We start from the raw sequence: 27,148 nt of genomic DNA on the forward strand, positions 1-27,148 counted from the left end.
TTCCAGCTTCGTCCATGTCCCTGTAAAGGACATGATCTCATTCCTTTTTATGACTGCATAGTATTCCATGCTGTGTATGTACCACATTTTCTTTATCTAGTCTATCACTGATGGACATTTAGATTGGTTCCATGTCTTTGCTATTGTAAATAGTGCTGCAATAAACACATATTTGCATGTGTCTTTACAGTATAATAATTTATATTCTTTTGGATATATACCCAGTAATGGGATTGCTGGGTCAAATGGTATTTCTGGTTTTAGATCCTTGAGGAATCGTCATACTGTCTTCCACAATCGTTGAACTACTTTACATTCCCACCAACAGTGTAAAAGCATTCCTAGTTCTCCACAACCTCCCCGGCATCTATTGTTTCCAGACTCTTTAATAATTGCTATTCTGACTGGCGTGAGATGGTATCTCATTGTGGTTTTGATTTGCATTTCTCTGATCAGGGATGTTGAGGTTTTTTTTCATATGTTTGTTTGCCATGTAAGTGTCTTCTTTTGAGAAGTGTCCGTTCATATCCTTTGCCGACTTTTTGATGGAGTTGTCTTTTTCTTGGAAATATGTTTTAGTTCCTTGTAAATTCTGGATATTAGACCTTTGTCAGATGGGTAGCTTGCAAAAATTTTCTCCCATTCTGTAGGTTGCCTGTTCACTCTGATGATAGTTTCTTTTGCTGTGCAGAAGCTCTTTAGTTTAATTACATCCCATTTGTCAATTTCAGCTTTTGTCGCAATTCCTTTTGGTGTTTTTGTCATGAAGTCTTTGCCCATGCCTATGTCCTGAATGGTATTGCCGAGGTTTTCTTCTACTGAATAGAAGATCCTTTCCCTATTGCTAGTTTTCGTTAGGTTCGTCGAAGATCAGATGGTTATAAATGTGTGGTCTTATTTCTGAGGTCTCTCTTCTGCCCTATTGGTCTATATGTTTGTTTTGGTACTGGTATCACACTATTTTGGTTACTGTAGCCTGGTAGTATAGTTTGAAGTCAGGTAGCATGCAATGCCTCCAGCTTTGTTAGTTTTGCTTAGGACTGTCTTGGCTATATAGGGTCTTCTTTGATTCCATATGAAATTTAACATAGCTTTTTTAATTCTGTGAAGAAGGTCAATGGTAGTTTGATGGGAATAGCATTGAATCTATAAATTACTTTGGGCAGTATGGCCATTTTCACGATATTGATTCTTCCTATCCATAAGCATGGAATATTTTCCCATTTGTTTGTGTCCTCTCTTATGTCCTTGAGCAGTGGTTTGTAGTTCTCCTTGAAGAGCTCCTTCACATTCTTTGTTTGACGTATTCGTAGGTATTTTATTCTCTTTGTAGTGATTATGAATGGGAGTTCATTCATGATTTGGCTCTCTGCTTGCCTATTGTGGGTGTAAAAGAATGTTTGTGATTTCTGCACAAACTTAGCAATCTCTTCACCTTGTGATTGTGTGAGTCAATACTCCTTAATAAACTCCCCTTCATATATACATCTATCCTATTAGTTCTGTCCCTCTAGAGAACCCTAATACAGCAACAAAAAAAAATTGATAAGTAGGACCTAATTAAATTAAACTAAAGAGCTTCTGCACAGCAAGAGAACCATCAAGAGAGTAAACAGACAACCTACAGATTGGGAGAAAATATTCACAAACTATGCATTCAACAAAGACTTAATATCCAGAATTGTTAAGGAACTTAACTAATCAAGTAAAAAATGAATATTCTAACTAAAAAGTCAGCAAAGGACATGAACAGACACTTCTCAAAAGAAGTGTACACGTAGCAAACAAACATGAAAAAATGCTCATTATCACTCATCATCAGAGAAACGCAAATCGAAATCACAATGAGATACCATCTCACACCAGTCAGAAAAATGTTTGTTAAAAAGTCAAAAAACAACAGATGTTGGTGAGGCTGTGGAGAAAAGGGGACACTTACACACTCTTGGTGGGAATTAAATGAGTTCAGCCACTGTGGAGAGCCATTTGGAGATTCCTCAGAAAACTAACAGTTGAACTACCACTTGACTCAGCAACCCTATTACTGGGTATATTCCCAAAAGAAAATAAATCATTCTACCGAAAGGATACCTGCCCCCATATGCCTATCACATTGCTATTCATAATAGCAAAAAACATAGAATAAACCCAGATGCCCATCAACAGTGGATAGGATTTTAAAAATGTGGTAAATAAACATTACGCAGTACTATGCAGCCATTAAAAAAAGAACAAAATTATATCCTTTGCAGCAACACAGATGCAGCTGGAGGCCATTATCTTAAGCAAACTAATGCAGAAACAGAAAACCAAATACCACATGTTCTCACTTATAAGTGGAAGCTAAACATTGGGCACACATGGACACAAAGATGGGAACAATAGCCAGTGGGAATTACTAGAGGTAGCATAGAGAGAGGAGGACAGGAGCTGAAAAACTACCTCTTGGGCACTGTGTTTACTACCTGGGTGATGGGTTCCACTGTATCCCAAACCTCAGCATTCTGCAATATGTCTTTGTAACAAACTTGCACATGTACCCTGATTCTAAAATAAAAGCGGGAGAAAGAAAACAAACAAACAAAAACCACACAAACAGAACAGAAAATCCCAAGTATTGTTGAGGATGTAGAAAGACTGGAATCCTGGTGCACTGTTCATAGAAATGTAAAATGATGTAGTCACTGTAGAAAACAGTATGAAAGTTCCTCAAAAAATTAAAAATAAAACTACCATACTATCCTGCAATCCCTTATCTATCCAAAAAGAATGGAAATCAGGATCTTGAAAAGATATTTGCACTCCCATGTTCATTGCCGCATTATTCACAATAGCCAAGAGGTGGAAGCAACCTAAATGTCCATGAACGGATGAATAGATAAGGGAAATGTGATAGATAAATACAATGGAATATTATTCAGCCATAAAAAAGAAGGAAATCCTGTCATGCTACAATATGGATGACTCTTGACATTATTATAAATGAAAAATGCTGGTCACAGAAGGACAAATACAGAATTATTCCACTTTTATGAGGTCTCTAAAGTAGTCAGACTCATCAAAACATAAAATAGAATGGTTTTTGCCAGATACTGGGTAAATGGGAATAAGGTGATTTGCTGTGCAATTAGTGTAGAGTTTCAGACATGGAACATAAAAAAAAAAAATTCTAGAGATTTGCTATGTGCTTAGAGTTAACAATACCATACTCAACACTTAAAAATTTGTTGAGAGTAAAAAATAGAAACAAAATGAATACAATGGAATTCAATAAAGAACAGAATAAAATAGTGGGAAAAGATCCAATAGTAAATAAGATACCTATTAATTTACTGACTTCTGGAATGTACACTATATACTTTTAAAAGTTTATGACTCAAGTACTATCCCTGTAATAATGTCTTTTCAAAAACATTCGATGGGAAATAAGTTCGACAGATGCTTTGTCTTAGAGATTGTAGAATAATACACTTTATCCAGGTATATGAGATCACCTATATACAAGACACTCAGTTACTTATGTTGGTCCCAGAATCATAGAAACTTATTTAATCACAGATTGTTTTGTTCGTGTAATAAATTTTGAACACAATTGCATTATAAGTTTTTAAATTTTAAAATATTTAAAATAAGTGTATGTATTATTATATGACTAGTAAGTTCTAAAATACACACTGGCCTTGGACTTCCCTAAAACCATCCAGAGAAGAAATTGGCCCAAAGAGTTTATAGACAAACTGCCATTCAAATATAAAGTCAACAAATAGTTCTGAACAGATTTTGTTTGAGACAGTGTCACTCTGTCACCCAGGCTGGAATGCAGCCTGGAACTGATGGACTCCAGTGATCCTCCTATCTCAGCCTCCCAAGTATCCAGGACTACAGGTGTGCCCTAGCATGCCTAGCTAATTGGGTTTTTTTATTGTTTGTAGAGACAGTGTCTCACTATGTTGCCCAAGCTGGTCTCAAACTCCGAGCCTCAAACCGTCCTCCCACCTTGCCTCTCAAAGTGCTGTAACTATAGGTGTGAGCCACCACACTTGGCCTGAACAGATATTTCTTATGAAGCATTCTTGAAATTAGAGGATAAACTTCAGCCAAATGGAAAAATAACTGAAAAAAAAACTGAGATAACTGAGAAAGGGACTAGTTAGTGGTGAACATAAAATATCTTTAGCTGGAAAAATAGGTCTAAAACCAATAGATTAGGATGACAAAAAAATGCAAATATTACACACTTGACTACATGAAAAGATTGCTAAAAGAAATTGGAAGAACATGCTGATTTCCTTATTTTGGTATCTGAAAATGAAAAAATATCATTTAAAGCTGCAAATCGACTCATAGAAATTAATATACATTTCAGATTAAAAGTACTATTAAGAAAAATATTAGGAAAATATGAGGAAAAGAAAGAGAAATAATAATCTCATCATTATTCATATTAGGAAATTGATCAACACTGCCTTAAGAAAAAATTTAAAGTATTATGTAAACACTTGAGAGTATACAGTACAGAAACAATAAAATACTTCCTTAAATATTACAAGAAACACACACACACACAGAGTAAAAGAAAGAGACTATATAAGGAAATAATTATTAAGAATTATAAAGACAAAAAATAATAACCTAAAATGTTGTAACAGAACCAAGACAAGGTATAGCCCCACATAAATGAGCCAAACTCATTAAAAGATTGGAACTTAAAGCAAAGGCAAACTACAGCCCTGTGTTCTACACAAAAGATATACCTAAATCAAAGTAATTCAGGAACTTTGAAAATAAAAGGTGGGCAAATATAAATGAAAAATACCCAAAAATAATTATCTTAACATCAAATGAGGTTTCAATCAGGCCAAGAAGAATTGAATGAGTCAAAAAAGAGTACTTTTAATGTTAAAATCCGTAATTCATAATAAAAGTTAAACCATTATGATCATCAATGTTACCAAAAACTAGCACCAATACTCAATAAAACAGACTTTGGTATATATATGACCTATAGACAGACAGTATGATCAGAACAGTTTAATTAGCTTCTTCAACTCAAACAGATTAACATAAATAAAAGATAAATAATTATATAGAAGACCAATTATATCTTTAACAAGATAGAGCTAAATTATACATAGCTAATTCCTACCTTATGAAAAGAGAATACAAGTACTTTCTTCTTAAGGGTCCTGAAACATTAATAACAATTAACCTTATTAAGCCACAAAGAAAACCTCAATAAATTCTAAAAGGTAGAAACAATAAAAATATATTCTTGCATTAAAAGTGCAATAAAATTAGGGAGAAAAAAGCCCTTACCATCTGCAAATTTTAAATTCTTCCTTAAAAATTTGTGGTTCAAACTCAATGGTTCAATTTGAACTCACTGATATGACAAAAATAAAGATAAAATAATCATATAAAAATAAAATTAAAATACCTTATTAAACTACATGCCAAAATATACATAATAAAACTAAAGCAGCGTTCAGGGGGAAATTGTTAACCTTAAATATTTGTATTCTTAAAAAACAGGAAAGAATAAAAATAAATAAAGCATCCAAGTATGAAGTAAGAAAAAGCAAAACAAAAAAAAAATTTAAGGAATGAAGAAGGCATTAATAAAGAAGCAGAAGTTATTGATTAAAATGCAGGAAAAAAAATAAGTAAATCCAACAGCTATACTTTTTTGTGGGAGAAAGGGGCAACTAAACTGCTAACATAAGCAAGACAGGAAAGGACAAAAACAAAAGATAAATAATAAAAAGAACCACAGATAAAGAGGAAATTAAAAGACTTATGAGTCTTTTCAAATAAATGTGAAAAGAAATGTGAATTTAAAAGACTTACGAGTCTTTGTAAATAAATGTGAATTTAAAAGACTTATGAGTGTTTGCAAATAAATGTGAAAATCTGACTGAATTAGACAATAGTCTAAGAAAATATAATTTTCCAAATCACTCCAAAAGAGATAGAAATTCTAAACAGATAACTACTGTAGACGAGAACATAAGAACATTATCTAAGAGCTACCACCTGAAATAGCACCAGGTCAACATAATTTTATAGGGGGATTTTGTGAAAACTTTAAGGCATACATTATTTTGATTTCATGTAAACTGTCCCACAGAATACAAAAAGAAGGAAGGATCCCCATCTGTGTTTCTAAAGCAAATATAACATTGGTAGCAAAACAATTATTACCCCAAAAAAGAACACTGCAGAACCATGTCTCTTACAAAGATCAATGTGCATATCTAAACCAAGCATTAGTAAACAGAATCTAGTACCACATTAAAAAACAGTTTAACATGACAAGTGGCATTTATTCCAGGAAAATATGGATAAAATTGAATCTGTTAATATGATTTATCATATTAATAGATCCATGGAAGAAAAAATATTTTGTTATCCTCATAGGTGACAAAGGGGTATTGCTAAATTCAGTATTCAACTTGTACTTTAGAAAAATAAAAATTTTTTAGGGCTTTTAAGTTATACTTTAAGTTCTAGGGTACATGTGCACAACGTGTAGGTTTGTTACATATGTATACATGTGCCATGTTGGTGTGCTGCACCCGTTAACTCATCATTTACAATAGGTATATCTCCTAATGCTATCCCTCCCCACCTCTCCCCACTCCACGACATGCCCCGGTGTGTGATGTTCCCCACCCTGTGTTCAAGTGTTCTCATTGTTCAGTTCCCACCTATGAGTGAGAACATGTAGTGTTTGGTTTTCTGTCCTTGCGACAGTTTGCTCAGAATGATGGTTTCCAGCTTCATCCATATCTCTACAAAGGACATGAACTCATTCTATTTTACGGCTGCATAGTATTCCATGGTGTATATGTGCCACATTTTCTTAATCTAGTCTATCATTGATGGACATTTGGGTTGGTTCCAAGTCTTTGCTATTGTGAATAGTGCCACAATAAACATACATGTGTATGTGTGTTTATAGCAGCATGATTTATAATCCTTTGGGTATATGCCCAGTAATGGGATGACTGGGTCAAATGGTATTTCTAGTTCTAGATCCTTAAGGAATTGCCACACTCTCTTCCACAATGGTTGAACTAGTTTACAGTCCCACCAACAGTGTAAAAGTGTTCCTATTTCTCCACATCCTCTCCAGCACCTGTTGTTTCCTGACTTTTTAATAATCACCATTCTAATTGGTATGAGATGGTGTCTTATTGTGGTTTTGATTTGCATTTCTCTGACGGCCAGTGATGATGGGCGTTTTTTCATGTGTCTGTTGGCTGCATAAATGTCTTCTTCTGAGAATTGTCTGTTCATATCCTTTGCCCACTTTTTGATGGGGTTGATTCTTTCTTGTAAATTTGCTTAAGTTCTTCATAGATTGTGGATATTAGCCCTTTGTCAGATGGGTAAATAGTAAAAATTTTCTCCCATTCTGTAGGTTGCCTGTTCACAATCATGTCATCTGCAAACAGGGACAATTTGACTTCCTCTTTTCCTAATTGAATACCCTTTATTTCTTCCTCTTGCCTGATTGCCCTGGCCAGAACTTCCAACACTATGTTGAATAACAGTGATGAGACAGGGCATTCCCGTCTTGTGCCAGTTTTCAAAGGGATGTTTTTGTCCATTCAGTATGATACTGGCTGTGGGTTTGTCATAAATAGCTCTTATTATTTTGAGATACGTCTCCTCAATACCTAGTTTATTGAGAGTTTTTAGCATGAAGGGCTGTTGAATTCTGTCAAAGGCCTTTTTGGCATCTATTGAGATAATCATGTGGTTTTTGTCTTTGGTTCTGTTTATATGATGGATTACGTTTATTGATTTGCATATGTTGAACCAGCCTTGCATCGCAGGGATGAAGCCCACTTGATCATGGTGGATAAGCTTTTTGATGTGCTGCTGGATTCAGTTTGCCAGTATTTTATTGAGCATTTTTGCATCGACATTCATCAGGGATATTGGTCTAAAATTCTCTTTTTTTGTTGTCTCTCTGCCAGGCTTTGGTATCAGGATGATATTGGCCTCATAAAATGAATTAGGGAGGATTCTCTCTTTTTCTGTTGATTGGAATAGTTTCAGAAGGAATGGTACCAGCTCTTCTTTGTACCTCTGGTAGAATTCGGCTGTGAATCCATCTGGTCCTGGACTTTTTTTGGTTGGTAGGCTATTAATTATTGCCTCAATTTCAGAACCTGTTATTGGTCTATTCAGGGATTCAACGTCTTTCTGGTTTAGTCTTGGGAGCATGTATGTGTCCAGGAATTTATCCATTTCTACTAGATTTTCTAGTTTATTTGTGTAGAGACGTTTATAGTATTCTCTGATGGTAGTTTGTATTTCTGTGGGATTGGTGGTGATATCCCCTTTATCATTTTTTATTGCATCTATTTGATTCTTCTCTCTTTTCTTCTTTATTAGTCTTGCTAGCAGTCTATCAATTTTGTTAATCTTTTCAAAAAACCAGCTCCTGGATTCATTGATTTTTTGAAGGATTTTTGGTGTCTCTATCTCCTTCAGTTCTGCTCTGATCTTAGTTATTTCTTGCCTTCTGCTAGCTTTTGAATGTGTTTGCTCTTGCTTCTCTAGTTATTTTAATTGTAATGTTAGGGTGTCAATTTTAAATCTTTCCTGTTTTCTCTTCTGGGCATTTAGTGCTATAAATTTCCCTCTACACACTGTTTTAAATGTGTCCCAGAGATTCTGGTATGTTGTGTCTTTGTTCTCATTGGTTTCAAAGAACCCCCCAAAATTAATTGCATACCTGGGAATAATTTTTTTTAGTGAGTAACGTATTTATGCAGAAAACCTGAAAATGCTTCTGAGAGGCACAAAATATGACTTAAGTAGCTTGAAATACATGCTATGTTCTTGGATAAGAAGATTCAACATCATAAGCATATTAACACTTCTTAAGATAATCAATAAATTTAACATCATTCTAACAAAAAATCGTGAGGAAAGTTTAAGCAAAACAGTTCAGAGAAATCTACAGAAAAAAAAAGAGCACTGAAAAACAATTAGTCTTACCAAATGTTAGAGCCTTGTCAATGTCAATAATTTTTTTTTTTTATTGAGATGAAGTCTCATTCTGTCTCCCAGTCTGGAGTGCAGTGGTGAGATCTCAGCTCACTGCAACCTCTGCCTCCCAGGTTCAAGCAAATCTCCTGCCTCAGCCCCCCAAGTAGCTGGGACTATAGGCATCCACCACCACACCTGGCTAATTTTTATGCTTGTAGTAGAGACAGGGTTTCACCATGCTGGCCAGCCTAGTCTCAAACTCTTGACCTCACGTGATCCTCCCACCTCACCCTCCCAAAGTGCTGGGATTACAGCCATCAGCCACCACACCCAGCCTTTGTCAACAATTAAAACTGTATGATACTAACATATGCATAGAAAGAAAACACATCAAAAATTCAGTAATAGATCTAGTACACAAGAGTTTGGCATGCTATAAAGGTAACATCCCAAATCAGTGAAAAAGAGGACAGGCTTTTAAATAAATGGGTAAAGTCAGTAATCACCTGGAGAAAAATATAGTTGGACTTATGCTTTACCTTCTACACCAGGATAAAATCCAAATGAATCTAAGATTTAAACGTAAAACATTAACTCTATAATGATGGTGTGCTTTGTATCTAAGACATAAAACTCAGTGATGGAGGAAAAAGTGATAAACTCAATTACATGAAAATAAAATATTTCTCATGGCAAAAATACCAGAAAAAATAATCATGGGACAAATGACAAATTGTGAAAAGAATACATAAAACTCATTTCACAGACAAATACTTATTTTCCCCAGTATAGAAATATACAAATTAATTTTTGTAATAGACAACCCAATAGAAAAAAATGGGTAAAAAATTTACGAACCAGAAACTTACAGAAACATAATTAGCTCTCAAACATATGAAAACATGTTGAACCTCACTTATAATAAGAGAAGTTAAAATTAGAATGAATATTGATGTACCCATTTTTCATATAATCTCACCAAAGATCATAAACTTTGATAAAACGTGTTGGTGAGAGTGGGGGAAATCAGACATTCTTACACTTGTTTGTGTCAGGGTAAATTGTTATAAATTCTAAAGAAGGCAATTTGCAATATTTATCAAATTACAAATGCATATATCTTTTGATTTAGCAATTCTATTTCTAGAAACAGATTCTATATTCTCTAACATGTGAAATAACATATGTATCCAGTTTTGGGGCTTTTTTGCTGCATTTTCTTTACTAGAAAAATATTGAAAATCCTAAATGTCTTCATATAAATTTTGGAACATCAATATAACAAAATTCCATTCAGCCATTAAAAAGAATGAGAAAGTACTTTTTTAAAACTAATCTGGAAAGATCTCCAAGATATATTGTTGAGAAAGTTGAAGAACATTATGTAAATTATGCCACCACCTATGTAATTATATTTCTCCACTATGTAAAAGGTGAGGAAATATGATTCCTTGTATCTGCATAAATATCTCAAGAATAAAAAACAGGAGGAACTCTGTGGTTGGTTCAGTAGTATAAGAAGGAATTCTGAATCATATTAATCTATTTTTTAATGTTATGCATTAAGTATCTCATCTGGTCTTAGTGGAAATCAGGACACTAAAAGTTTATCATTTTCTTAAAACCACATATAATTTGAAATTGAAACTAAGAATAAAACTTGATCACTTCCACACCTGAGTTACTTCAGTCTTCTGATCCAGGTCATCAGGTACTTCACCTGACAAAACAAAAATTGAGAATTAAAAGTGAAATTGAAATTAGATTAGACATTTAGTTTTAAGGAATACACTTATTATTTATTATATCACCATTACCAAATGGCATTATGAATTTAAACAGGGGAATGGTTTTAGGAGTGTTTTCAAATTGTAACCCTAAATATGGCAATTATGCAGTGAGACATTCGTGTTTACCCAAGATAGGACTAAAATGCAGTAGGCATTAAAACAAAAAAGAAGCAATCATGTTTCTCTGTAAATGTTATCATTCTGTTATTACATTATCTATGATATTTGCAAGAGGCAAATTTCTTCCACGTTATTCCCACTGTTGAGAAATCCAAAATTATACCCTTGCCAGATCAATTCTCCGCAATGCAGAACTTTGCCTATCTTGGTCTGGGCCAGATACATCTGTGTAATATCAAGGTCAAATTAGCATGTAAACCTTAAACAATGCCAGTACTTTCTGCAGTCAGATAACATAGCCCCCCATATGCCAGAAATTTAAAATAACTTTTTTCTTAGTATAAAGCTAATATGTACTTATTACAGGTATAATGGAAAATAGGGGACATTTACAATAGAAAATAAAAATCACTTCCCTTCATCCAGAAATAACTAGTATTTGTAGAATGATTTTCATTGTGTATTTTTATATACACATATATTCACCACATTGTTCATAAACTTCTTGTTCTTACAGTTTTTAACCATGAGAATTTATCCTATCAATCAAATTGTTTTGAATCTTATTTTGAATCGTTGTATAGTAGCCCATGATTATAGATGTAGCATAATTTACTTTCACTTTCCCTATTGTGAGGCATTAATTTTTTTTAATTTTTACTTGGCATTGGAAGGTTTCATACTATTTGCCAGGATTATATTTCTTATAATAATAATGAGTGACTTAAAGAAACTATCATCCGAGTAAACAGACAACCTACAGAATGAGAGAAAAATTTTGTGATCTATCCATCTGACAAAGGTCTGATATCCAGAATCTACAAGGAACTTAAACAAACGTGCAAGAGAAAAAACCTGTCAACTCCCATTAAAATGTGGGCAAAGGACATGAACAGACACTTCTCAAAAGAAGAATAAATGAGGACAACAAAAATATGAAAAAAAGCTTAACATTATTGATCATTGGAGAGAAAGGCAAATCAAAGCCACAATGAGATACCATCTCACACCAGTCAGAATGGCTATTATTAAAAGGTCAAAAAATAACAGGTGCTGGCAAGGTTGTGGAGAAAAAGAACCTCTTACAGTGGGACTGTAAATTAGTTCAACCATTGTGGAAGACAGTGTGACGATTCCTCAAGGACCTAAAGGCAGAAATAACATTTGATCCAGCATTTCAATTACTGGGTATATACCAAAGGAATATAAATCATTCTATTATAAAGATACACACACACAGATGTTCATTGCCACACTATTCACAATAGAAAAGACATGGAATTAACCTAATGCCCATCATTGATAGACTGGATAAAGAAAATGTGGTACATATACACCATGGAATACTGTGCAACCATAAAAAGGAATGAGGTCATATCCTTTGCCGGGACATGGATGGAGCTGGAATCCATTATCCTCAGCAAACTAATATGAGAATAGAAAAACAAACACTGCATGTTCTCACTTGTAAGTGGGAGCTGAATGATGAGAACACATGGACACATGGGGGATACAGCACACACTGGGGCCTGTTGATGTGGGAAGGGAGAGAATCAGGAAGAACAGCTAAAAGAACAGCTAGACTTAATACCTAGGTGATGGGATGATCTGTCCAGGAAACTACCATGGCACACGTTTACCTATGTAACAAACCTGCACATCCTGAACATGTACCCCTGAACTTAAAAGTTGAAAAAAAAAAAACAAAAAGAGTTACTTGAATCAACCTGTGCCAGGCTTTTAAATTATCACTGATCCTTATAATAAACTTGCAAAGTGAAGCTCTTCATTCTGTTTTATGAATAAGAGAACCAAAGAATGGTTCAAAATGACATGACTAAATGAAAACTAAAGTAAGTATAGTGGGTTTTTTAATCTAAGTTCTCTCTCTCTTCGCTATACAATGCTATGAGCACCAACCACTCGACAAGCAGTTCTATTTGTTGTTTCTCTGGGGCATTGGTCTGAATCTGGAATGCTGTATGGCTGTGGTGTGGGAGGAGTCCCTGAGCTAGTGAATGAACCTGGCCTAGCACCTGGAATTTAAATCTCAAATTCACTGTGTTATGCTCTAGTGGTTACCCTGTACGCAGTCACTCTAATAAAATGATGGAAAAAAGAAAAAGAAAAAAAAATGTGTCTTTGTGTTAAATGGTCTGCCTCCTCCCTATAATAAAAGCCCATTTACAGGGCTGGTGATGAAAGTGAAGAAAAATTGCCTAAGAAGATAATATTTCTTACCCAGGAAATAGAAGATTTAGATAAATTACAGTCGAATGTTACATTTTCCCAAGGCCTGCATCTGTGATATTAATATGCCCAACTTGTATGAAAACAAGGAAAAATGATTCTGAAACATTCTGTGAGTGCTTTAGTAAGAATTTCTTTTAATGGTATTATAAATGCATTATAAATTATAATAGCATATAAAATAAGAGTCTAAAGGATCACTTAAATCTTTAAGTTACTTTCCTGCATTTCATGAGAGGAATTACAAGCTATCATGGGATTTGTGAATTTGGAGATTTGCAAAGATCTTGTGAAAGTCAAGGGCCTTCTCCAAAAATAGAACCTTTATCACAAAATGTGATAAACATTTCTACAAATGAATCTTGGTCCACATGTCTGATAATTCCTTTAAGATTGCTTCCTAGAAGTGATTGTATTATTAGATCAATATGTGGCCAAAAAAAAAAAAAAAAATCCCAAAGGTCCCCAAAATTCAAAATATTTTCAATATTCTGATTAAAAGTTTCCCATTTAAACTACTTTTTGGGTTAAAGCAATATTTTTAGAAAGCCTCTGAAAATAATGTCCAATGGAAACTTTTTAAGGAAAGGTTCTGTTATTTACCAGCCATTATGATACTGATATAAGATTAATATATTGATATAACAATACCACTGTGGGCTTGTGGAAATCCAGGTTGGAAATCATCTTGTCCACTACCAGAGAAGACAGGAGAGGAAACTGAGAGTGGAAGACAGCTGAGGAAACCATAATGACCACGGGTTATATGGGTGTGGGTAACCAAAGGAAGTCAAAAAGTAGGAGATTGCAAACATCAACTTCTTCTATTTCTTAGTTTTGTTCAGGGTCAAATCTTGCTTTAAAATACTTGGCAATGTATGAAGTTTCCCATCAGGGGACAAAGGAAAGGTTTTCCCTCTTTTTTGGATTTCCTTTACTTCCTGAGATTTCTGTATTGAGAAACTGGACACTCAGAGTCCTGTGAAGGGACATTGGGAGACCAGAGGAATCCACAGAAAGTTCTGCAGAGCCTCTGTGCTCTCAGCAGAAGGAACAATATGCAAATCGGCCAGCGTTGGGGTGACAAGGGTCACATATAAATAGAATGCTTGAAAAGCCAAATATAGAGCATGTATTCTGAGAAAAGCACACAAACAAGAAGTGGGTATTAATGAAACAGCTTATCTGGCCATTCAAGGCAGCCCTGTAAATGAATAGTAGATTCCCAAAACCCTGTGCACTTACATAAACCCCAGAGCTGATAGGAATCAAGTATAAAATGCTGCCCTTACTGAGATAACTCAGATAATCAAGAACTTGACCACCCTAGGACATGGTTCTATTGAGCACTACAGAACAGAATCACACAGCTGGGGAGACCAGGGCAAGATGGCCAAATGGGAACAGCTCCAGTCTGTAGCTCCCAGTGAGATCAACGCAGAAGGGGGATGATTTCTGCATTTCTAACTAAGGTACCTGGCTAATCTCACTGGGACTGGTTAGACAGTGGGTGTAGCCCACGAAGGGTGAGCAGAAGCATGGTGAGGTGTTGCCTCACCCAGGAAGTGCAAGGAGTCAGGGAACCCCCTCCCCTAGCAAAGGGAAGCCTTGAGGGACTGTGCCATGAAGAATGGTGCATTCCAGCCCAGATACTATGCTTTTCCCATGGTCTTCACAACCTGCAGACCAGGAGATTCCCTCGGGTGCCTACACTACCAGGGCCCTGGGTTTCAAGCACAAAACTGGGCAGCCGTTTGGGCAGACACCGAGCTAGCTGCAGGAATTTTTTTTATACCCCAGTGGTACCTGGAATGCCAGTGAGACAGAACTGTTCATGCCCCTGGAAAGGGGGCTGAAGTCAGGGAGCCAAGTGGTCCAGCTCAGCAGATCCCACCCCCATGGAGCCCAGCAAGCTAAGATCCACTGGCTTGAAATTCTCACTGCCAGTACAGCAGTCTGAAGTTGACCTGGTACGCTCAAGCTTGGTGGGGTGAGGGGCACCCACCATTATGGAGGCTTGAGTAGGCAGTTTTCCCCTCACAGTGTAAACAAAGCCGGGATGTTTGAACCAGGCAGAGCCCACCACAGCTCAGCAAAGCCTCTGTAGCCAGACTGCCTTTCTAGATTCCTCCTCTCTGGGCAGGGCATCTCTGAAAGAAAGGCAGCAGCCCCAGTCAGGGGATTATAGATAAAACTCCCATCTCCCTGGGACAGAGCACCTGGGGGAAGGGGTGGCTGTGGGCACGGCTTCAGCAGAATTAAATGTTCCTGCCTGCCAGCTTTGAAGAGAGCAGCGGATCTCCCAGCACAGTGCTCTAGCTCCACTAAGGGACAGACTGCCTCCTCAAGTGGGTCCCTGACACCCCGGGTAACCTGACTGGGAGATACCTCCCAGCAGAGGTCGACAGACACCTTATACAGGAGAGCTCTGGCTGACATCTGGCAAGTGCCCCTCTGGGACAAAGCTTCCAGAGGAAGGAATAGGCAGCAATCTTTGCTGGGCTGCAGCCTTTACTGGTGTTACTCAGGCAAACAGGTTCTGGAGTGGACCTCCAGCAAACTCCAGCAGACCTGCAACTGAGAGGCCTGTTAGAAGAAAAACTAACAAACAGAAATGAATAGCATCAACAGCAACAAAAAGGATGTCCACACAAAACCCCATCCGAAGGTCACCAACAACAAAGACCAAAGGTAGATAAATCCACAAAGGTGAGGAAAAACCAGTGCACAAAGGCTGAAAATTCCAAAAACCAGAACGCCTCTTCTCCTACAAAGGAACACAACTCCTGACCAGCAAGCAAACAAAACTGGACAGAGAATGAGTTTGACGAATTAACAGAAGTAGGCTTCAAAAGGTGGGTAAAAACAAACTCTTCCAAGCTAAAGGAACATGTTCTAACCCAATGCAAGGAAGCTAAGAACTTTGTAAAAAGGTTAGACGAATTGCTAGCTAGAATAACCAGTTTAGAGAAGAACATAAGTGACCCGATGGAGCTCAAAAACACAGCACGAGAACTTCATGATGCATACACAAGAATCAATAGCTGAATCAATCAAGTGGAAGAAAGAATATCAGAGAGATTGAAGATCAACTTAATGAAATAAAGTATGAAGACAAGATTAGAGAAAAAAGAATGAAAAGGAATGAACAAAGCCTCCAAGAAATATGGGTCTATGTGAAAAGACCAAACCTACATTTCATGTAGCTGAAAGTGATGGGGAGAATGAAACCAAGTTGGAAAATGCTCTTTAGGATATTATCCAGGAGAACTTCCCCAACCTAGCAAGGTAAGCCAACATTCAAATTCAGAAAACACAGAGAACACCACAAAGATACTCCTTGAGAAGAGCAACCCCAAGACACATACTCGTCAGATTCACCAAGGTTGAAATGAAGGAAAAAATGTTAAGGACAGCCAGAGAGAAAGGTCAGGTTACTCACAAAGGGAAGCCCATCAGACAAACAGTGGTTCTCTCTGCAGAAACCCTACAAGCCAGAAGAGAGTGAGGGCCAATATTCAACATTCTTAAAGAATTTTTAATCAAGAATTTCATATCCAGCCAAATTAAGCTTCATAAGTGAAGGAGAAATAAACTCCTTTAAAGACAAGGAAATGCTGAGAGATTTTTGTCACCACCAGGTCTGCCTTAGCTCCTGAAAGAAGCACTAAATATGGAAAGGAATAACCCATACCAGCCTCTACAAAAACATACCAAATTGTAAAGACCATCGACGCTATGAAGAAACTGCATCAACTAATGGGCAAAATGACCAGCTAGCATCATAATGACAGGATCAAATTCACACATAACAATATTAACCTTAAATGTAAATGGGCTAAATGCCCCAATTAAAAGATATACCCTGGCAAATTGGATGAAGAGTCAAGACCCATTGCTGTGCTGTATTCAGGAGACCCATGATATATGCAAAGACACACATAGGCTCAAAATAAAGGGATGGAGGAATATTTACCAAGCAAATGGAAAGCAAAAAAAAAAGCAGAGGTTGCAATCCGAGTCTCTGACAAAACAGGCTTTAAACCAACAAAGATAAAAAGAGACAAAGACGGGCATTACAAAACGGTAAAGGGATCAATGCAACAAGAAGAGTTAACTATCCTAAATACATATGCAGACAATACAGGAGCACCCAGATTCATAAAATAAGTAAGTTCTCAGTGACCTACAAAGAGACTTAGACTCCCATACAATTATAGTGGGAGACTTTAACACCTCATTGTCAATATTAGACAGATCAACAAGACAGAAAATTAACAAGGATATTCAGCACTTGAACTTAGCTCTGCACCAAGTGGACCTAATAGACATCTACAGAACTCTCTACCCCAAATCAACAGAATATACATTCTTCTCAGCACCACATTGCATTTATTCTAAAACTGACCACATAATTGGAAGTAAAACACTACTCAGCAAATGCAAAAGAACAGAAATCATAACAAACAGTCTCAGACCACAGTGCAATCAAAGTAGAACTCAGGATTAAGAAACTCACTCAAAACCACACAACTACATGGAAGCTGAACAACTTGCTCCTGAACAACTACTGGGTAAATAATGAAATAAAGGCAGAAATAAATAAGTTATTTGAAACCAATGAGAACAAAGGAACAATGTAGCAGAATCTCTGGGACATAGATAAAGCTGTTTAGAGGGAAATTTATAGCACTAAATTCCCACAGGAGAAAGAGGGAAATATCTAAAATCGACATCCTAACATCACGATTAAAATAACTAGAGAAGAAAGAGCAAACAAATTCAAAAGCTAGCAGAAGACAAGAAATAACTAAGATCAGAACAGAACTGAAGGAGATAGAGACACGAAAAACCCTTCAAAACATCAATGAATCCAGGAGTTGGTTTTTTGAAAAGATTAACAAAATAGACCACTAGCCAGAATAATAAAGAGGAATAGAGAGAAGAATCAAATAGACACAATAAAAAATGATAAAGGGAATATCACCACCAATCCCACAGAAATACAAACTACCATCAGAGAATACTATAAATACCTCTACGCAAATAAACTAGAAAATCTAGAAGAAATGGATAAATTCCCGGACACATACAAACTCCCAAGACTAAACCAGGAAGAAGTTGCATCTCTAAATAGACCAGTAACAAGTTCTGAAATTGAGGCAGTAATTAATAGTCTACCAACCAAAAAAAGTCCAAGACCAGAGAGATTCACAGCTGAACTGTACCAGAAATACAAAGAGGAGTTGGTACCATTCCTTCTCAAACTATTCCAAACAAGAGAAAAAGAGAAACTCCTCCTTAACTCATTTTATCAGGCCAGCCTCATCCTGATACCAAAACCGGAAAGAGACACAACAAAAAAAGAAAATTTCAGGCCAATATCCCTGATGGACATCAATGCGAAAATCCTCAATAAAATACTGGCAAACCAAATCCAGCAGCATGCCCAAAAGCTTATTCACCACGATCAAGTTGGCTTCATCACTGATATGTAAGGCTGGTTCAACATATGCAAATCAATAAACATAATCCATCACATAAACAGAACCAATGATTAGAACCACATATTATCTCAACAGATGCAGAAAAGGCCTTTGATAAAATTCAGCACCCCTTCATGCTAAAATCTCTCAATAAACTAGGTATTAAGGGAATGTATCTCAAAATAATAAGACCCTATTTATGACAAACCCACAGTCGATATCATACTGAATGGGCAAAAGCTGGAAATATTCCCTTTGAAAACCGGCACAAGACAAAGATGCCCTCTCTCGCCACTTCTGTTCAACATAGTATTGGAAGTTCTGACCAGGGCAATAAGGCAAGACAAAGAAATAAAGTGTATTCAAATAGGAAGAGGGGAAATCAAATTATCTCTGTTTGCAGATGACATGATTGTATATTTAGAAAACCCCATCGTCTCAGCCAAAAATCTCCTTAAGCTGACAAGCAACTTCAGCAAAGTCTCAGGATACAAAATCAATGTGCAAAAATTACAAGCATTCCTATACACCAATAATAGACAGAGAGCCAAATGATGAGTAAACTCCCATTCACAATAGCTACAAAGAGAATACAATACCTAGAAATACAGCGAACAAGGGATATGAAGGACCTTTTCAAGGAGAACTACAAACCACTGTTCTAGGACATAAGAGAGGACACAAACAATGGGAAAACATCCCATACTTGTGGATAGGAAGATTCAATATTGTGAAAATGGCCATACTGCCCAAAGTAATTTACAGATTTAGTGCTATCCCCATCAAGCTACCATTGACTTTCTTCACAGAATTAGAAAAAACTACTTTAAACTTCATATGGAACCAAAAGAGAGCCCATATAGCCAAGACAATCCTAAGCAAAAAGAACAAAGCTGGAGGCATTATGCTACATGACTTCAAACTATACTACAAGGCTACAGCAACCAAAACAGCATGGTACTGCTACCAAAAGAGATATATAGACCAATTGAACAGAACAGAGGCCTCAGAAATAACACCACACACCTGCAACCATCTGATCTTTGACAACCCTGACAAAAACAAGCAATGGAGAAAGGATTCCCTACTTAATAAATAGCGTTGGGAAAACTGGCTCGCCATATGCAGAAAACTGAAACTGGACCCCTTCCTTACACCTTATACAAAAATTAATTCAAGATGGATTAAAGACTTAAACATAGGACCTAAAACCATAAAAACTCTAGAAAAAAACCTAGGCAATACCATTCAGGACATAGGCATGGGCAAAGACTTCATGACTAAAACACCAAAAGCAGTGGCAACAAAAGCCAAAATTGACAAATGGAACCTAATTAAAGAGCTTCGGCACTGCAAAAGAAACTATCATCAGAGTGAACAGGCAACCTACAGAATGGAAGTAAATTTTCTCAATCTATCCATCTGACAAAGGACTAATATGCAGAATCTACAAGGAACTTAAACAAACTTACAAGAAAAAAAAAACATCACCATCAAAAAATGGGCAAAGGATATGAACAGACACTTCTCAAAAGAAGACATTTATGTGGCCAACAAACATATGAAAAACAGCTCACCATCACTGATCATTAGAGAAATGCAAATCAAAACCACAATGAGATAACATCTCATGCCAGTTAGAATGGCAATCATTAAAAAGTCAGGAAACAACAGACGCTGGAGAGGATGTGGAGAAATAGGAACACTTTTACACTGTTGGTGGGAGTGTAAATTAGTTCAACCATTGTGGAAGACACTGTGGCAATTCCTCAAGATCTAGAACCAGAAATACCATTTGACTCAGCAATTCCATTACTGGGTATATACCCAAAGGATTGCAAATCACTGTACTATAAAGACACATGCACACATATGTTTATTGCAGCACTATTCATAACAGCAAAGACTTGGAACCAACCCAAATGCCCATCAATGATAGACTGGATAAAGAAAATATGGCACATATACACCATGAAATACTATGCGGCCATAAAAAAGGATGAATTCATGTTCTTTGCAGAGACACGGATGAGGCTGGAAACCATCATTCTCAGCAAACTAACACAGGAACAGATAACCAAACACCACATATTCTCACTCATAAGTGGGAGTTGAACAATGAGAACACAAGGACACAGGGAGGGGAACATCACACACCACAGCATGTTGGGGAGTGGAGGCTAGGGGAGTGATGGCATTAGGAGAAATACCTAATGTAGATGACAGGTTGATGGGTGCAGCAAACCACTATGGCACATGTATACCTATGTAACAAACTTGCACGTTCTGCACATGTATCTCAGAATTTAAAGTATAATAATAATAATAAAGAATCCCACAGAGCACTGGAAAGAACTTCAGAGAGTTATCATATCTAACCCTCTTCTTTATCCATAAATGGCAATAAATCCAAAGTTTCATGTAAATTACTCAACATTTATCCAATACATATTCAGTGAGAATTTACTGTCTGCCAAGCATACCAGCATCTATATGGTAGATGCTGATGGTGCCGTATTAATAAGAAAGCCAGTGATTGTTTTGGATTTTAAAATTTTTTTTAACGGGGTCAGTTATTCAAGAAATTGTTAACAATACCGTTAAGAGAAAGGAATTGTGTCTCTTACCATAGATTCTCCCATTAATGGAACATCTTTTAAAGGTCATGATGTTTTGAGTGAGGGTACCCGTTTTGTCGGAGAAAATGTACTCAATCTGCCCCAGTTCCTCATTGAGCGTGGTCGTCCGAGCCTCTGCAGGTGTTGCTTTTCGAGAATAATACATCTTCCGATCCCAGTTTATAAAATAACTGTGTCCTAGACGAATTACTTCCACACTGTCATCCATTAAAGTGGAAAAAAAAAAAAAAAGAAATGCTCCATTAATTTCAGAACATACAATATTTTGCCAAAATAAGAAGTCTGCCAAAGTCTTCAGCGTTTAGAGGAAAATGTGGATGCTTTGTCCCTAGGTCACAGGGATCTTCAGAAGCTTCTCAGCAGACTCTGCTTATAAACTTTTCCAAGTCATTTCCTGCAACACCATAAAGCAATAAGCCAGCTTAGGATAAAGCTTTAGGGAATGTTTCATGGTTTTCTACATTAAACAGGCCCAGTGGAGATTTTGTGTGTAGCGTATTAGTTTGTGTCTCCTCCTATATGATAGGAGTGGTCCCCAACCTTTTTGTCACTGGGGGCCAGTTTTGTGGAAGACACTTTTCCACAGATCAGGGGAAGGTGGATGGTTTCAGGATGATTCAAGCACATTACATTTAATATGCACTTTATTTCTATTATTACATTGCAATATATAAACCGCTGCGCAGTTCACAATAGGGTTTGCACTCCTTTGAGAATCTAATGCTGCTGCCACTGCTCTGACAGGAGGCGGAGCTCAGGTCTGTGGCCTGGGAGTTGGGGAACTCTGTGGTAGGGGAAACTAATTATTATTGAAGATGTTTGTCTGATGTCTGATCTAAAGAAATGTGCTGTTGAGAACTTTCTCTCCAATACATTGTTTGATGTGGCTTCACTTTGCCAAAAGAGATAGAAAATAGTATTTCCACGAAGCAGAACCAAACCATAACAGATACTGAGTGAAAACAGCATGTGTTGTCATACCATTCTGCCCGTTTACCATGAAAAGAGTGTTGCGTCACATTCTAATTACATAATTATGGTAATTATTACAATAATTAATTATTAATATAATTCTGACTACATTCTAGTAATCATTTATGACCTCCCAGCTCCAGAAGCAAAATTTCTATGGCAAAGTGTATGAACTCTCCAAATGCTCAATGTCATACATAATGTCAAACTGATTTCCAAAAACGTCATAGCAGCGTAAGTTTCTACATCAGATTATTAAGAATTATCTTTCACCATATGCAAATTCAAAAGCTATGTCACTATTGTTTACTGCATTTCTTATCAATGAGTTTAACACTTTTTTCAAATTTTATTGGCCAGTGACATTTCTTCTTGGAATTATCTAATTGTATCTGCCTATTTTATTTTTCCTATTCTGATACCAGTGTATTTATTAGTGATTTGTAAGAATTCTATAGTTATTAAGTCTATTAATTCTGTCAAAAAAAACAACGCAAATATTTTATCCAATTTATCATTTGTCTTTTTTTGTTGTTGTTGTTGAGACGGAGTTCTGCTCTTGTTGCCCAAGCTGGAGTGCAATGGCGCAATCTTGGCTCGCTGCAACCTCTGCCTCCCTGGTTCAAGCGATTCCCCTGCCTCAGCCTCCAGAGTAGCTGGGATTACAGGCATGCTCCACCATGCCCAGCTAATTTTTTTGTAATTTTAGTAGAGACGGGGTTTCGCCATGTTGTTCAGGCTGGTCTCAAACTCCTGACCTCAGGTGATCCACCCACCTTGGCCACCTAAAGTGCTGGGATTATAGGTGTGCCCCACTGCACCTGGCCACTTGTCCTTTTTTTTTTTTTTTAGAGACGGGGTCTTGCCATGTTGCCCAGGTTGGCCTCAAATTCCTGAGCTCAAGCGATCCTCCCACCTCTGCCTCTAGAGTAGCTGGGACTACATGTACCACTACAGCTGGCTGATGGTCTTTTCATTTTATTTCCAGTTTTTTGATATGAAGTTTTCTGTTTCTAAAGGATCAAATTCATCAAAAGTTTATACTTTGTTTTGTAGTTTTGTTTAGATAAGCCTTATCTATGCCAATATTATATATACAGATATCTATATTTTATTTGTTTTTATTGATTTTTTTCATAATTACTTATCCCAATTGAAATTTATGATTGAAATTGAAAGTTTGATGTACATATGAGGAGCAAATTTCAAGTTTTCCAAAAAAGATGATGTTACATCAACATTTGTTGAACAATCAATCATTTCCCCATTAAGCTGGGATGCTTTCTGTGTCACAAATAAATCATTTTACTCACTACCATCTGATTTATGGATTTCAATTTTATTCATTGATATGACACTTAATGCATCTCTTGTTTTCATTACTGTAGCCTTATAATAACTGGCAATACATAGAAGAAACAAAATCACCTTTATTCTCTTCCTCTTCAAAAACTCTTAACTATAATCACCCATTTATTTTTCCTGATAGAATCAATGTATTCATCAAAGTAAACATTTGAATAAATGTATTAATTTTCCTACAAAATTTATTTGAGATTTTGGTTAGGTCTATGTTAAACTCTTAATTATTTGAAAAGAACTGATATTTTATAAACTTAAATACAACTTCAAGGAGAAGGTCAAATCTTTTTAGGAATTCCATTTTTTAAAGTACCTCAATTAGTTAAGGAATTTTAGTGTAGTTTAGTTTTGCTTTTTCACATAGGTTCATACCATAGCCTTATAGATTTGTTCAGTCGTCCCTTGAATCCATGGGGGATTGGTTACAGGACTCCCAATCTGAGGATGCTCAAGTCCCTTACATAAAATGGCATAGCATTTGCATATAGCCTACCCATATCCTCTTGCATACTTTAAGTCATCTCTAGATTACTTATAATACCTAATACAATGTAAATGCTATGTAAATAGTTCTTATACTGTATTGTTTAGGGAATAATGACGAGAAAAAAACTCTGTACATGTTCAGTACAGACACAACCATCCTTTTTTTTTTCAAATATTTCCCATCTATGGTTGGTAGAGTCCATAGATACAAAACCCATGGATACAAAGGGCAGAATTTAAACTTTTTTTTGATAGGATAAGTTTTTAAATTGTTGTACTAAAATAAAGCTTTTAATTTTTGTAATGTTACTTTCATAATTAGACATAACTAAATTATCCTACTGAAAGTTTTACAGATTATTCTTATGGATTGACTAGATTTATAATCATATTATGATCTGTGTTCTTCCTTTCCAATAGGTTTATTTCAGTTTCACGTCTTATCTCATTCATGGATATTTCAGTTTCATGTCTTTGTACTTTAACAAGGATATCCAGAACAGTAGAAAATAGTTACGGTAATAGCAGGTACCATAGCTTATTTCTGATCTTAATGGAAATTAATCCTTGGTTTTTCTCATCTGTAGAGTGAGAAAGTTGGGCTAGATGACACTCAAATCGTTTCTGGTTATTAAATTCTATACTTCAAGTTCTAAAAGTACATGACATACCTACGTTTCCCTCCCCAAAAGAGGTTTGGGGCCAATTCATTTTTAACTATTTGAATGGTAGCACTTTTTTTCTCCCTAAAATTACACTGTGACTATGTAGAGTGTGATATAATATTAAGATACATAACTCACACTCTTTGTTTATTTATTCATTTATATTCATGTATGGTTTACTCGTCTGCATCCCACCCCACCCCCACCCTCCAAGTAAATTCCTCGATAGCTAGTCTGATTCAGCTTTATTTTCCTTATTCCTTTCACTCAAAAAGTATTAGCACTTACAACGGGCTGGGGTAGTATCTTGCCCATCAGAGGCAGTCAATCAGTGTTGGGTGTATGCATTTTAACTCTTTAGACTCTAATTTCACCAATAAGGATATTAAGACTTAGAGAGACAAAGTGACTAACCCAACATCACATCAATAATTAGCCACAGAGCCAAGACTAGAACTCAGGGATTTGGGAAAGCCAGTGCAGACCAGGTCTTAAGAATGGCATTATGAGGGTCACAATACAAACCATGAAGTTTTTTATTTATCTGAAAATCGAGTAGTTCCCTGTAATCTTAAACCAAAGTGAATGAAACAGAATTTGACTGTTCTGTGTTATAGTACAAGCCAATGGAAGTATTCAAAATTTATTCAAATTCCTAGAGCTTAAAAGTCTGAAGAGAAAATAGGCATTGTTTTTGTTTGGGAAAAGAGGATTCAGAAGAACCACAGTGGAACATTCAGCTCTTTCTTTTACAATAGCAGAGAAAAGGAGAAAAATATTCAGAGTTAGCATACTCTGGCCACTTAGTGTTTTCTGCCTGAATACTCGCAGAACAGAGCTTATAATTTCACCCAGTCTTGGGCAAAACAAGCAACACAGAAGTGAACTCCTATTACTTTGGAAAGAACACTCAAAAGCTAATTCCTTGGGGAAACAATGGCTGCATTTCTTAAGATTATGTATTTTTTAAAAAACTGTAGCTGGGTCCGCCTTAATACAACAGATAAACAAATTGACAACATAGAAACATCCTACCAAAATAAATGTCCTTTCCTCGCCTGGAATTGTTAACCATTCAAAGCAAATACTGAACTTCTATCCTCAAGTGACATATGGCACTAATTTACTCTTTGTACATATTCTAAAGCCTAATAGAAGCTTTGGCAGAAGGTCTTCATCATTCTGGACAGAAATACCTGGGAGTTCTCTTTTTCTATGTCTCAATCTTTAGGACTGCGTAACCTGAAATTCCTTGGAATGCTTTTTCCCTCGAGTTAAGATCAGAATCACTGTACTTATTTGGCGAGAGAAAGGCTCTCATTTATCTTCGTAATGTCCATGTCTTACAACAAGGACAGAACTCTAGACTCTTTTTTTTCTTTTGATTTCTTCACTGAGTAATAAATCATACATAGCTTAGGGATAGAGGAAAACACTGTCCCAACTCTCAGAAGACTTCTGTCCCTCATTAGCTCACGATCCTGAGCAAATCCTCTCATCATTTTGAAAGCAGTTCAGCAAATCCTACTTCATAAGATTGTTGGGCAACATGAATGAGATAAAGTATGTGGATGTGTAAAATATAAAACACTAAAAAAAGAGAAAAGCATTCACAGAGTTTTAAGGTATCATATTTCATGGTATATTACAGAACATTAATAATTTTTAAAATTATAAGAATGCATAAGAAAGTAGTTTTTAAGTGATAAAGTATCATGCTGAATCACTTTATATATATATATATATAAATGTTACCTAAAGGTAAGGTGGCATTATGTGGAGGATAAAGCAACTCAGAAATTAATCTTTTAATCCCTTTTTTTAATGGGGAAGCACATATTTGACAAACTAACTAAGGCACAGAGAAGTCAAGCACTTTCTCCAAGGTCACACAGCTTTTAGTGGCAGTACCAAGACCAGAAACTGGGTTTGGACTATTACAAATACGTTTTCTGTCTAATGAACCATGGCACATTAGAAGTATAAGGAATGCCAAACTGAGAATCTACCTTTGGTATTTAAAAAAAAAAAAATCAATCTTTCAAATCATTAAATGAAAATGCCGATGTTCTTCCAAGAAAGAACGTATACAGAATATACGTCCTTCGTGAGGACATATGAAACTGCATATGTGCAGATGGAAAGCCACTATGCACATTTATTATTCATTTAGGACATAAAGGAATGCTATAAAAGCTGACTGTAGCTCTTCCGGTAAAGAGCAGGATTTATTACAGACTTTATAATTGGATACAAGCATGAGAGGTCCTCAAAATCAAAGATGAGCCAGTAGGATATAGTTTAAATAGAGCCTCTCTGACCACAGCTCCAGAGAGCCCAAAGCAATTTGTGGTATTGTGGCCACATGCCAC

General features: G+C 36.2%; 1 protein-coding gene across 3 annotated transcripts in view; it reads right to left on the reverse strand.

The window, feature by feature from the left end:
• The window catches only part of ATP8B4 (ATPase phospholipid transporting 8B4 (putative)), a 257,660-nt gene that overhangs the window by 96,754 nt on the left and 133,758 nt on the right, over positions 1–27,148 (reverse strand). For all 3 annotated transcript variants that reach the window (XM_038009971.2, XM_073012166.1, XM_073012167.1), the window contains 2 exons: positions 21,280–21,488; positions 10,683–10,726 (listed from right to left, as the gene is read on the reverse strand). In XM_038009971.2, coding sequence (XP_037865899.2) covers positions 10,683–10,726; positions 21,280–21,488 — 253 coding nt within the window. The remainder of the gene's footprint in view (positions 1–10,682; positions 10,727–21,279; positions 21,489–27,148) is intronic.

This window comes from Chlorocebus sabaeus, chromosome 26 (genome assembly GCF_047675955.1).
Source record: "Chlorocebus sabaeus isolate Y175 chromosome 26, mChlSab1.0.hap1, whole genome shotgun sequence".
Lineage (NCBI taxonomy): Eukaryota > Metazoa > Chordata > Mammalia > Primates > Cercopithecidae > Chlorocebus > Chlorocebus sabaeus.